The 13,247-nt window shown below is 34.4% G+C and overlaps 2 protein-coding genes across 3 annotated transcripts in view; both read right to left on the bottom strand.

Moving 5' to 3' along the window:
- Positions 1 to 58: 58 nt before the first annotated feature.
- The window catches only part of CEP290 (centrosomal protein 290), a 52,696-nt gene continuing 39,507 nt past the window's right edge, over positions 59 to 13,247 (bottom strand). For both annotated transcript variants that reach the window (XM_083858892.1, XM_083858893.1), the window contains exons 42-54: positions 12,117 to 12,262; positions 11,111 to 11,266; positions 10,400 to 10,523; positions 8,038 to 8,172; positions 7,675 to 7,761; positions 5,809 to 5,973; positions 5,362 to 5,484; positions 4,903 to 5,063; positions 3,168 to 3,309; positions 2,174 to 2,247; positions 1,928 to 2,031; positions 1,004 to 1,110; positions 59 to 720 (exon numbers count right to left, since the gene is read on the bottom strand). In XM_083858892.1, coding sequence (XP_083715018.1) covers positions 544 to 720; positions 1,004 to 1,110; positions 1,928 to 2,031; positions 2,174 to 2,247; positions 3,168 to 3,309; positions 4,903 to 5,063; positions 5,362 to 5,484; positions 5,809 to 5,973; positions 7,675 to 7,761; positions 8,038 to 8,172; positions 10,400 to 10,523; positions 11,111 to 11,266; positions 12,117 to 12,262 — 1,701 coding nt within the window. In that variant the 3' untranslated portion in view covers positions 59 to 543. The remainder of the gene's footprint in view (positions 721 to 1,003; positions 1,111 to 1,927; positions 2,032 to 2,173; positions 2,248 to 3,167; positions 3,310 to 4,902; positions 5,064 to 5,361; positions 5,485 to 5,808; positions 5,974 to 7,674; positions 7,762 to 8,037; positions 8,173 to 10,399; positions 10,524 to 11,110; positions 11,267 to 12,116; positions 12,263 to 13,247) is intronic.
- Positions 9,190 to 10,053, bottom strand: LOC310908162 (uncharacterized protein; the record flags this gene model as incomplete). Its single annotated transcript, XM_083858897.1, has 1 exon — positions 9,190 to 10,053. Exon 1 carries the CDS (start codon positions 10,024 to 10,026, stop codon positions 9,190 to 9,192), a length of 837 nt encoding a protein of 278 aa, XP_083715023.1. The 5' UTR covers positions 10,027 to 10,053.

Genomic DNA, 13,247 nt, shown 5'->3' with positions numbered 1-13,247 from the left:
TAAACAAAATGAAAAATCAATTATCTACAAAAACACCAGCGGTTTGGCTGAAATACCATAGCTTCATTTTCAGTTCTTTGTTCTTGAATGTTTTAACATTGAGGTAAAAATATCCCGGGATGTAAGAACAGACATCCAGCACACTGACCCTGAGTTCAGAGTTAAACATTATGGTTGCACAAGACAACAAGAGCAAATTACATATTCTTACTGTCCTGGGACTTAGCATACTTAGTATGCTGACAGTTTAAAGGTTTATTAACTCTTAAAAGAAGCCCAAGGTTTCAATTTCAGTTACACCTTATTACCCAAATTAACTGTTCTAAATTAAAATATGTTATTGCACAGGAGCTGGGAGAGGTAAAACTCACTTCTCTTTTGACTATTGTGTATAAATACTGACCATGAACTATTGAATAATCTAATTCTGCACTCTTGGTGTGTGCAAACTAACATAACTTTAAGAGACTTGTATAATTCCAAGATAAACACAGACAATTTTATTTTTTGTATCAGTGATGAGGATACTGAATGCTACCCTAATCAACAGAAATGTTGCCTATCTTGAATGCCAAACTCTTCATAAAGCTGCTTCAGTCTCTCTTCTAAGATAATATTTTTTTTTACTTCTTCCTTGTAGTTATATTTTAGATCCTCAAGTTCTTCAAAAAAGGAAGGATTATAGGTTTCTAGTTCTCTTCTCAGCTCTTTTGTCTCTTCCTATTGAAAAGAATGAAGGACTATCACCTTAGCCAGAACTTTGTTAATACCACACAACACTTTTTGCCTTTTTCTTGAGGGATTATATAAGAGAATTAGGATCTTGTCTAGAAACAAAAAACTCTACCCATAAACAGCACCTTCACTAAAAACAAAATAGGCTTTGCAGACAATGTTTAGAAATTGACTGTGTCATTAAATATTAATTTAGCTATTAAACAGCTCTTTCTAGCTAACCATAATTTTGCTTATTATCTTGCCTAGGATGATACTTGCAGCTCACCTTTAATTGCTGTTTTTCGAGCTCTGAAACTTCCAGCTGTGACTGGAGGTCAGCCATTTCTGTCATTAGTCTGTCAATTTTATCCTTCTCAACAGTTTCATTATGTCCTGCAAAAATAATGATTTTTTAATGAAATTTAAGTAGTGAAAATCCATGGCACAAATAATCTTGTTTCAATAATTCAGCATCTCCTGAAAGCTGAAACAAAATAAAACCAATTAACTGGGGTCATCAAACATTGAAGTCACCTAGGCTTTTTCTTAGTTCTTATACAAATTGGGCAGTGGTGTCTAGTTCCTGTGATTGAATGCAGTAGCCAGTGGCCAGTCTGTTAGCAGACCTTTGAGAAATACAACACGTACACTTCCTCTGAATTAAATGCAGGAAGTTGGATATACTGTAAGGATCTTGATGTATTTATTCATAATTTCTATTGGGTTAGCTTGGGGGTTTTTTCCTCCAATCATATGGCATTGTGCTGCTCCATAGTGCTCTGCTTTTCCCATGGGACTGATGCCTGCTAGGTCTTAAATCCTTCACAGAGCTGGTATTCTCTAACATCTTGGAACCCAAAGCAAAAGGTGTAGGAAAGAGGATTTCAATGAATGACTGGCATCTTACAGTTAATAAAGCACGTGGTGGCAAGAACTACACACCTTCTTGTGAGGAGAAAATCATACAAAGTTTACAGCCTCCTGCTCAAAATAATTGATTATGGAGATTTTTACTGAAAATTCTCTTCAAAAACTTGTATATTTACTCAGAAATCCAAGACCGTAATCTGCTTCAGTTTACACTATTTTGGCATTAATCTGCTTCAAATAATTCTGTGGATTTATTATAACTGCACACACGTATTAAGTAAATGTCATTTTAGACCCTAAATACAAGATGATCTTTATTTTTAGGTATTGAAAATTTTACCAGCTGCAGGGCCTTCACTTGTGGAGGTGTGTCTTTCCTGCTTATAATCTTCCATCTGGTGCATGAGTTCTGCTTTTTCTTTCTCTAATTGATTATTAGTTAATCTGGAATATTAAAAAAAATAGAGTATTTTTTAATAAATAAAATATATTAAAACTTAAAATATTTAAGTAAAAATTGCAATGACCAGTTCCTGATCTCATTTCATGTATATTGGCCAAGGTATTTAGTTTAGAATTACACTACCTTAAAAGCTGAAGCTCCTTTATAATGTTTTGCTCTGTCTCTGCACCTTCAGGAAGATGTTTGAGATGCTCAATCTTAAAAGAAAAATTAAAGAAGTTTTATTCTTGAAAACAGTATCCATGACAATGCAGTTCAGATAGACTTCTCTTGGATACAAGATTAAAAAAAGAATGAAAATAATACTAAGGATGTAACCAAACATGAAAAGCTATATATAAAAAAAAAACCCTAAAAAACAAACCAAACCAAACAAAAAACCACAAAAACAAACAAAAACAAACAAAAACCTGCTCACATACACTTTCCACACACAAAGCTAATGCTTGACAGCATTTCTTTCTAGAGTTAGTAAAGATCATTGCTATGTATTTCATGAAGGGTTTATAAGTTAGATTTACAAAGAAAGTTGGATGTATAGCTACACCAACATACTGTATACATATGCTTAAGGAATTGATATGCCTAAGTAATTTAAATGCTTTAAAAATATTACTGATGTGCTTATTTGCATACCCGGGTGTTCTAGTTCTTTTTGAAAGATGGTGTGAAAACCCTGTGAGTTTGCAATGACAGCCCCAGGGAGGGTACACTGACTAGGGGTCAGCTGCAAGTTAAGTTCAAAGAGGTCCCTGACCAGAGAGGGAGGGAGCGTCTGAAAGAGATGCCTGGTAAAGCTGCAGGAGCTCAACAGTGGTTTAAATATGTTATATATATTATATATACATTAATATACAGTTAATGAATGCAGTGACAGTTCATGAATTTGCATGACACTACTGGCAATGAGAGGTTTTGTTCTGTTTCTACATATATATATATATATATAGATAATATGTGTTAAGCCTCATTAATTGGCTAAAATATGTAAATATAGCAACTATGACTGTAAAAAAACTGTAAAAGAAAAAAAAAAACAAGTATTCTGCCACTACAGACATTACAAAGACAAAATCAGCATTCTATTTTCAGAGTTACCTAGCTAAATTTTACTCACTTGTTCTTTTAGATCTTGTAAATTTTTATCAGCGTTGTGTTCACGTTCTGTTGCTTCCTGAAGCAGCCGTTTAAGGTTAGCAATGCTTTGGGTTTTTTTAGCAATATCTGTTTCCATTTCCTTCAGCTTAGTTTCCTGCATTCTGGCAGTATTTTTATTTAGAGAAAAATAAGAGCAAAAGTTAATACGTATGCAGAAACAGATTAAAATATCTTTAGGGAGAATAAATGCTGTAAAATACACCCTAAAATATGTTTGGGGCATTGGCCTTGAAATAACCACTGGCCTTATAAATACAGTTTGCTGAAAGAAGCATAATGAGAAACACATCTTTAATCTTGGAATAAAGGCTTTTCTAGATAATACACTTCTGTGGTTTTCTTTTTGTATCTACACTTTATTAAAAGGGAACAGGAATCTTTTTATGCTATTGCACATAAAACCCAAACACCTGCTGCTGAAAGGATCCATGTTACTGATGCAGGATGTACACTGATTGGATCATACTTCAGTGTTATACCTTTGAAAGTGTTTTTCTAATGATTTAGTAATTTATGGAAAAATAATGTACTGAGAAAAGGGCTAATACAGATGCAGAAGATGAAGACTCCAAGGCCAAAATTATCTGCAGTAAACTGTTTACCCTGGATGGAGAGCAGTCTGAGGAAGATTCTGTTTTGCTTTGAGCTTTACAAGGCTACAAAAAGGTTTGTGTAGAATCTGAAATGTTGGAAGGTACCTCTGGAGGTCACGTAGCCCAGTCTCCCATCTGAATCCATATGGATTTTCAGATAGCAATACAGTGTCCAACACCTTGCTACCTGCCAAAGAGTCTTCTGAAGGGTCACTGCGATGACACCCCTTTGCCCTATGAAACACTTTCTGTTGCCATGTATATGCATTGCTAGATGTGCTGGTGAGGTGGTTTGCATGTTAAAGTAAATGCAAATAGAAGGCTTTATTCACATGAGTTGAAATAGGCAAGGTACAATTAAACATGACCATGGATTTTGTATCTATACAGAACTATGTAGCTCTATCAACTAAACAGAACCAAGTAGAAATGTTTTTCAAAAGAGGTGAACAAAAAGAATAAATGTAAGACTACTACTGAGCTGATATGGCAGCTGTTAAGGGCCTACCATCTGCACTGCATGCTCATATCCTCTCTCTGCTGTGGCCATCAGCTACTTCCGTCCTGTCCTGCAGTCGGGTTTGCCCTCCTTCCTTAGACAAATTATGGTCGCCATCTGACCTTGCATAGAGACATTTTACCTCACTGGACAGTTCGGGGGAAGGTTAAAAGAAAACAAATGGCTTTTTGAAGTCTCAAGCAATGTTTCAGCAAGTATCAGAGTAGCAACAGACTCCTCAAGGGATCCTGTGGGAGTCCAAGACCAGGAATGAAGTAAAATCTTGGACATCAACATGATCTGACCTAAGATGAAATTAGGCAAGTCACTCTCCTGTCCAGCTGATTTTCTGCCCTAATAAGTTTACTGTCAGAGGTTCTGATTTTGTAGATACCTTCCATTTCTATTTATCACTATTAAAGCGTGCTTTGCAACACATCAACTTATTTCACCCTAAAGTAATCCAGGAGTCCAGGAGTAAGTATCTCTTACTACAGGTTTGCTCTCTGCCATCCTTACACAGGACACAGATTGTTTATTTCTCTTAATAGCATAAGCATTGTATCATTTTTCTGTCCCTTTATTACATTCTCAATTCCTACCTTGTTACAATGGACTTCCAGCTTCTGCTGTCAGCTCCATCAAGTTGGCTCTCAGCCAAATTTAGCTTCTTAATTGTTTCCTCCAGCTGTACATTTAACTTCTCATTTAGTATCTCCAAGTTATTCTTCTCTATTCGTAGCTTCTCTCCCCTGTCAGCTTCCTATTGTTCAATAAAAGCAAAGCCTTATGGAATACTTAACCTCACATGAAACATGGTATTATCACAAATGATGGTGAGATAGGGTCTTCTGATGTAGAGGAAAACTGCATCCAAGACTAATAACACTACAACTTCCAAATTTCATCTTGGGCTAGTCCTTGGGTATCTCCTCTCTGCATATAGTGAAAAAAATCTGTCATGGAAGTGTTATATCAATCATTAAGAAAATAAAAACCATATACCATATACCATAAGCAGTGCCTAGCGGAAATAAAAGGATGCACTAAAATGATTATACCTTTTTCAGTTCTTTACGCAGTCTCTCATTTTCAGCAATGAGTTTTTCCATTCCTTTGGTTTTAGATTCATAACGCACACTCAGCTGGCCCTCCAGATCAAGTTTCATTTTTTCCATTTCAGACTAAAGATCAAACAGTTTGTTAAAACACACTTACATTGCTTAGTAGAAGATCTCAGATTTCCATTTTTAAAGCACAGCGTAGTTACAGCTACTTAGCACAGTGAACATTTCATCACATAGTTAAATATATCCTTAAGGTACAAAGTTACCTTAACCCATGCAGTATGTTATGCTAAAATGAAGTTTTGCCTTTCTGTTCTATATATTTCATATCTGGCATTTTCAAAACGGTTTTGTGCCAATCAGTATCAACAGGCCTCCATTTTGTTACTAACTTGCGTATAAACTGTTACCTAAATATAGTTACTGGAGATAAATCCATACCTTTAGCCTCTCATTTTCCTGCTCAAGACCAAGTAATTTCTCATTAGAAACCACAGCTGGAGCTTTTTTCAGTTCTTCATTTTCTCTTTGGACTCTCTCTACAACCTTTTTCATCAATCCAATTGTTTTTTCCAGTTCTGGGACTGTCTTTCCACTTCTACCAGCCTACAGAGCGTGGAAGGAAAAAAGTAAAAGTGAGCAAAGTTCATCTTAGCGTTCTGAGATACTCCGAAGCTTACTTTATTGCTTATTTTACCATTGCAATTCACATTTATAAAATAAAAAAGATGCTTTATTGTGATATGACATGAACCTTAGAATTTCTTGCATACTTATCTCTCCAAAATATCTAATGATTTATTAATCCCCCAAGTCAACAAATCAATTCCTTCATTTTCTATGTTACCCTAAAGAGCTGCAGTTAAGTCTCAAACTCTGCTCAAACTCTACTCGTGAACTAAATGAAAACATTAGGAAAAGAAATCAAATTACTTCTTCATTTATATAGCTTTTCTTGTAGAAAAATTCCCTAATCCAACAGACCATGCAATTGCTTAAATGCTAATACTGTAGGCATGGGGGAAAAATGTCTGGGAGCTTAAGGGAAGAAAAGAGGGCCCATTTTTAGCAACACTTCTGCTAAATTCAAGTGACAGAAGAACTATATATTAAAGTATAAGTAGATGTCCCTTTCCAAAGGCATATATTCTTGCAAAATGATAAATAAATGTGGGGGGAAATATTGTAATTTCCCTATTTTTCTTCTTTCACTACATTAATTAATGAGTTAGAAAATCTTTTAGGGAGTCTTCAAATCCATTTATTTTCTCATCCTCTTTTTCGCAATTTCCTCTGCAATCATAATTTAAAGATGCTGCTGATTTTAGTTCTGGGGCCCTAAGGTACTCCATAAGGAAAATGGGGAGGATTTTACTCCCTGGACTTCTACATATATGTATATAGCAACCAAATTTCAGGAGTAAAAACTACTTATTTTTCTTCTCTAAAATAACTGGAGGGATTAGGAGGTTTGTGTTGGTACACAGCAGAGTTAAAGAAAAACCTGTCACATCTTGCTGCCTGTGAATGGAGAAAGATAAAGAATTTTCTGTCTCTTCGGAACCTTTGCGTGAAACAGTTGTATAAACTGAATTTTCTTGTCCAAGAATGCCACTGCATGAGAGACAGGTACACAAGCAGTCCATGCAAAGCATGAGTAAAAGAATGAAAAATATCTGATCTTTTGCAGGTACCCAGAAGCAGAACTCATTCTCCTTGCATACTGAGCTACAAAGAGCTACAAAGGCACTTAGGAGCTTTTATTAGTTCAGCTTTCTTTAGAAGGTCACACAAACAGTTTGATAAGTGAGCAGCAGGAGACACACTGTTGAATACTTTCTTCTCTTTAACTTTGGAAATATTGTTCTATTAAGGTAGCCGACATTAGCTAGGGTAAAATTTAGTTGTGTCACCTTCCACAGTAGAACAAACTGAAACCTTCCCTAACAGTAACTTAACCTTTCTATATCTGGATCAAATAATTTATGTTAATACATGAATATAATTTTCATTATTATGGCTGTAACTGCTATTTATGGTACAAATATGCTTCTGAAGGTAACTAATCCAAATGACAAAACGAGGCCATGATAGTGCAAATATTTAATAGTTTAGCTCTAGTCTTTCTAATGGTTCTGTTAACTTAATGTCATTAATTCATTATAGCATTTTGTCAATAAAATAAAAAAGAAAAATTCATGGTTGGTTTTGGTTGATTCTAAACGATTTCACTTCAATAATACTTTGCCTTTTTTTTGTATTTTATTTTAATTTACCTATGATGAGAAGTGCTGTTAGAATACTCACACCTCTAATGCTGCCCCGCTTTCGTTCAGCTTCTGCTTTCTCTTTTTTGAGAAGTTCACACATTTCTTTTAAGTCATCTACTTGGTCCTACAAGAAAAAAAAAAAAAAAAAGACACAGTAATAATTTAGATCTCAAACTGAGGTGAAAAACTGGTCAACAAAATTACCGTGGTTTTACTTTGAAAAATTTAAGAGAAAGCAATTTCTCATCTCATTGACTTTTTCCATTATTCCTACCAGCTATTCAACCTCATCTTCTGTAAAAACATGGAAAATTTATAGTATGTAAAGAAAAAATATCCATTTCTTTTTAAGCAATTCCCTGATCTGTGTGAGGGCAAAGGAACTAAAGTAAGATCTTACCTTCAGTCTTGGCAAATCTTTATTGGCCTGCTCTAGCTGGAATCTTAGCTCAATGTTTTCAGATGACAATCTTAAATTTTCCTTTAAAACTTCTTGTTCTCTTCGATACTGATCACTTGATCCTATTCCTGATGTCTTGAGAAAAGAGGGGAAAGATTATTATTAAGTGGTAATGTACGAATTCAATACAATTATGAGTTGTAGCTGATTAAGAGCAATAGAGAATTAGTATTTTTCACCGAAATGAAACAAGACAGTATTATTACCAGTTTTGATCTAATCTGCTTTCATTCTAACACCTCTTACATTTCTTAAACTTGCTTAAACTTTAAGAGAAGTTTACAAATTAGTATAAACCAGTAAAAATTTCATTAAACCTAAACTACTCCACAAACTATTCCATAGAAGTAAACCTCAAAGACTAAAAGATAAAGAAGCTACTGAATGAAGTAAGCTGTGACACTGTGCCTGGGAACAGCATCTAATTTTAAGGGCATACTCTGATAGTTTTTTAAGTAGCACATACATCATAAGAAATTTCAATTATGTCAAACAGATCAAAGAGCAAGCCAGAAACAGTAGTATGTAACTCTCATTTAATCTGTTAGTTCTCAAAATCTTAAGTCTTTATCCATGGAGGATAGTGATTTCAACTACACAAAGATGGTTTTGCATACTTTATAGTGCCAATTGAAATCATAGTGATACAGTAAATTATTATGCCTGACTAGTAAAGAGTATTCCCAAATTACATCAGTAAAAAACCACTGATGTAATTTGGGAATTAAGTGTATGATTCATTACTTTATCACTCATTAGAGGAATCAAGTATTTGCTTCATTAAAGCTTTTTTTTTTTTTTTTTTTTTTTGGTGCAAATAATGACATATAAGTCTCTTAAAGAATGAAGGACATCAATTAGCTCCACGTATCTTTGGGGTTATCTGTAAACTTTCTGGATCAAAATTTTAGAATTCACAGTAGCTTACTTGTGAGCTGACATGCATGTCTATCATGAAAGTAAAAGGTCTGCTCTATGGACCACCTGGCAAATACTTCAATATCCCTGCAGGAAAGCACTGCTTTATCAAGATCAAACTATTCTACTTCTACATGATTTGTACTGAAGAAATGCTAGAGGGCCACTACAGTATCAAACCTCGGGCATTTCAGAAAATTCTGGGGTAGTTTCAACCCCTTCTGTACAGCTTCGGTCATTTTCCTGTTTATTTTCTGCAGTATGTTGATTCATTTCATTATTCATATTTATTTTCTTTGCTTCACAGTCATCAGCTTGATTAGGAGGTTCCCCTGAATCAAACTGATTGCAGCTTATTTTGTCAATATCAGGCTCTTCTACACATTCTTCTTCATCCACATTTGATTGCTTGAAGATTTCTTGCTTCTTCTCTTCTTCTTCGTATTTCTCATTAACTTTTCCATTTTCAGGTTGGGTTATATTTTCTCCTTTTTCACTGCAGTTCTCTTTACCAGCTTCAGCTATAATTTTGGTTTTCAGTCCTTCCCTAGAAATATCTGTGTCCTTGCATTCCTCACTATCTTCAGGGTGCTGTTCAGGAGACATTTCTCCGCTTGCATCTGCAGCAGCCTCCTGGCCTTCATTATGCATGATGCATGTGTGCATGTCTGTCTCCTCATCTACTTCACTGCCATCAATAACTCTATTATTAGTCTGATGTTTGGTTTTATCCCTATTTGAAATAGATTTCTTGTGAAGGAAATTCAGATACTTTTGTCTACTGACAGTGATAGGAACAGACTTGGTCAATTCCATTTGGTCACATGTACTCTGAGTCAAGTTGAAGATAGAGTGAAGCATGAAAGAAAAGCAGAACACAGTAAAAGAAAACAGGAAATAAAGGAAACTAGAATGTACTGTTAAGTCAATTCTTGAAAGATTAAGAAAACATAATAATGCAAAATTTGTAATATAATCAACCTTGTAAAAATCAAAGCGCAACAAAAACATCTAATGTAACTGAAATGAAGCTCAGTATTTCCCCAAACTCTGTGCATCTTGAATTTTTAATCATAGAAGTAGTCTCTCAGTTGCAGACTCATATTTAAAAATATTTTTCCTCATTTCTCCCCATATGCTAGGATGCTGAATATTCCAGCTTCTACCTGTAGAACACAGAAACTTTATATTTTGGGGGTTTGGGGTTTTTTTGTGTTTGGTTTGTTGGATTTTTTTTTAAACTACTAAAAGCTGAGTATTTCATATCCTGCTGTAGAATACTGTCACTTAAATAAAACCAGCTAAGGAACATAGAATACCAAACAGAAAACAAATACTTTTCCTAAGTATTATTTTACATAATATGGTTACATTATTAACTTACTAAGGGTCTTGAAAATGTCTCTCTTGAACATTGTTTCTGCAATGCATGAAGCTTTTCCTGGAGGTACTGATTTTTGAAGTGTAAATCTTCGATAACAGAGTCTCGTGGGATTGCTTGCAGTGTTCTACATCAAAAAACAAAGCCACAAACAAATGGCTATTAATGCACAAAAACATCCCTTAAGGTAAAAGTAACATGAATTCTGGATTTCTACACTGGATTTTTCTAAGTGTTTCTAAGCTAGTCATTCTAAATCAACATTTGCCAAATTTCAACTAATCCCACTGAATGGAAGATACTTGCTTTGGCAAAAGGAATCCACTCTTTTCAGATGTGTACAACTTCCATGACTCAGTTACATTATCCACTGTGATAGTGGATACATTGGTTAAGAATACACTTCCTAACTGCACTTAGCACTTCCAGTAACTTTCACCAACTCTAAACTGTAGTTAAAATTTTTCACAAAGGGAGCCATAAGTCTTTCATATTATTTAGCTTTTTAGAATAATGAACCAATGCTGCACATTCTCTGAACATGCACAACTGTTCCCAAGTTGTTTGCTCATCACAGACTCTAAGAAGAAATTTTAAAATTCCTGTTTTTTTCCTTCTTGAATTATAGTTTGCCTATTAGAGACTATCACATTCCATTTATTTTTTACCAATTTAGATTTCTGACTTTCTGTATGCTTTTAAAAAGTCTCTGACCTCATGTGTGCAACTTCATTTTCTAACTCTAGATTCCGTTTTCTTAGTTCTTCCAATTCTTTTTCAGTTTCTGTGGCTCTTACTCCAACAACACGGTCAACAGTGACACCAGTAGTTTTCAGTCTCTTCTGCAGAGCAATTTTCTCTTTTTCAATCCTGCAACATCCAGTACATTTACATTTTAAAGCTTATTTGATAACTTGCTTTCTTGAGGAGAAAATATTTTCTTTCTTAAATAATTCACATTTGCATTTTATCTGCTCACTGAACCACACACCCTCTTTTCTGTTTAATAAGGTTACTGTATAGACAGTAAAGCCTACCAAAATTGCAACTCAAAGCTCAAAAAAACCCAATGAACATTAAGTCAGTGTCATGCACATTATAAACCACTTGTTAGTCTTGCATGTGTTCTATATGAAATTCAGGCAAGGCTTGCTAAGAATAAAAGGCATTCTGAAGCAGTTTCAAATCACAATTTAGTAATAGCTACAATAATCACCACATCTTTCATCAGTAACATCTTGCCATTACTTCACTAAAGTAAACATAATATCTGCAGAGGGTATGGACATATCGTTGTTTCCTGAAAAGGCTTCCAACTCATAATCCCAGAACTGTCATTACTGCAGTAACACTACAAGTCCTAGTAAACGGATTAAATAACACCATTACGAGAAACAGCCTGTCTTCATAAAGCTGTTATTTGCTTTATAAGAATAAGAGAATGCTAAACCAGGAAGCATATTAAAGGACTTAAATTCATTTTATCTCGAGACACTTTCTTCAAATAAAGGTAGTTGACTTCCACAAGGGAAAGGATACTGGAGGAGTTAGTAGCCCGCTGCTGGAAAATTAACTAATCCTTTTAATCTTAATAGCAATGTCAAATTCTTGCCATCAATCTTATAAACATAACAAACTACAATAATTACTATATGTCAAACATATCTGGATTTCCCTTATTGTCATCATTTTGTAACTGAATCAATTAAAACCAACTCACTTTGTATAAATTTCCTTCAATGTATTCAACTGTTTGGATAAAGCATCTGCTTCTTTTTCCTTTTCCCTTAGTTTGTTCCGCAAGCCTTCCATTTTGATTTGCCATTTTTTACCTTCATCCCATCTAATTATTTCCTCCTTGGAGGACTGTGAAGAACATAAATAGGTTTTATATTTCCCTTTGATTTCTTCTCTTAAAGCAAAAAAAGCAAACACAATAGAGAACTAAGAATGATTTATCCTTCATTTATCAATTTAAACCAGGAAGCCACAGCAGGCATATATTATTTGCCATAGCTAAGTAGCACTTTCTTCACACTTTTTCCCAAGTTCACTTTCCAATTTTTAATTTTTTTTTTCTGAAGCACATCTATCAGATTTTGTTTATCAGCTTTGCTCTAAAAAATTCAGCTAGACACACAGCTGTGATAGGTGGATAAAGCAAATGCAGTTGATTGCTCCTACCAAATTTGTCCTTAGCTTTTAATATTCACTTTACAAAAAAAAGAAGTAAAGCATTTTATGAAATTAGAGGTGCTAATGCAATGTGTCCTTTTACTTCAAATTACACTAGATTCAAATTACATTAGATTTAAGACAAAGTAGGGGTTTTGTATAGGCAATTTACAACAGATCTGTCTTCTACCACTCACCAGGGGCTTGCATGCCCCTGCTGCACAGCTTCTTTTCCCATAAGAAATTAAATCTCTACTTAGAGTTAATAACTCAGCAACTATAAATCATACATTGGTTAAAACCTGTAACTACAGGATCACAAGTGGCTACTGACAAATCACAGTCAGTATTCCTGTAAGAAATTTTTGGTTTGGTTGGGGGTTTTCTTTGTTTATTTTTAGTCGGAATTTTTCTTTTTCTGATTATTCCCTGTACTTAATTTTCTGGTTTTGTTCTAAACAGTTATTGCTGTAAACAATGGAATGAAATGAAAAATGCATGCCAGACATAAAGCAACAGGTATTTAAAACATTTCAAATTAATTGAAAGCATAAGTGCAGTCCTAGAATAGTATTTAACATCATACAAAAAATAGTCTGACTCTCATTACAGAAGTATGCTATAATATTCCAGCATACTTTATAATTAATATGAGAAGCCACTAATTAGTTACTGA

The sequence above is a fragment of the Zosterops lateralis genome (assembly GCF_965231275.1).
Source record: "Zosterops lateralis genome assembly, chromosome: 4".
NCBI classification, from domain to species: domain Eukaryota; kingdom Metazoa; phylum Chordata; class Aves; order Passeriformes; family Zosteropidae; genus Zosterops; species Zosterops lateralis.
The sequence above is the reverse complement of the archived record's forward strand: the minus strand, read 5'-3'. Positions and strand labels throughout refer to the sequence as shown.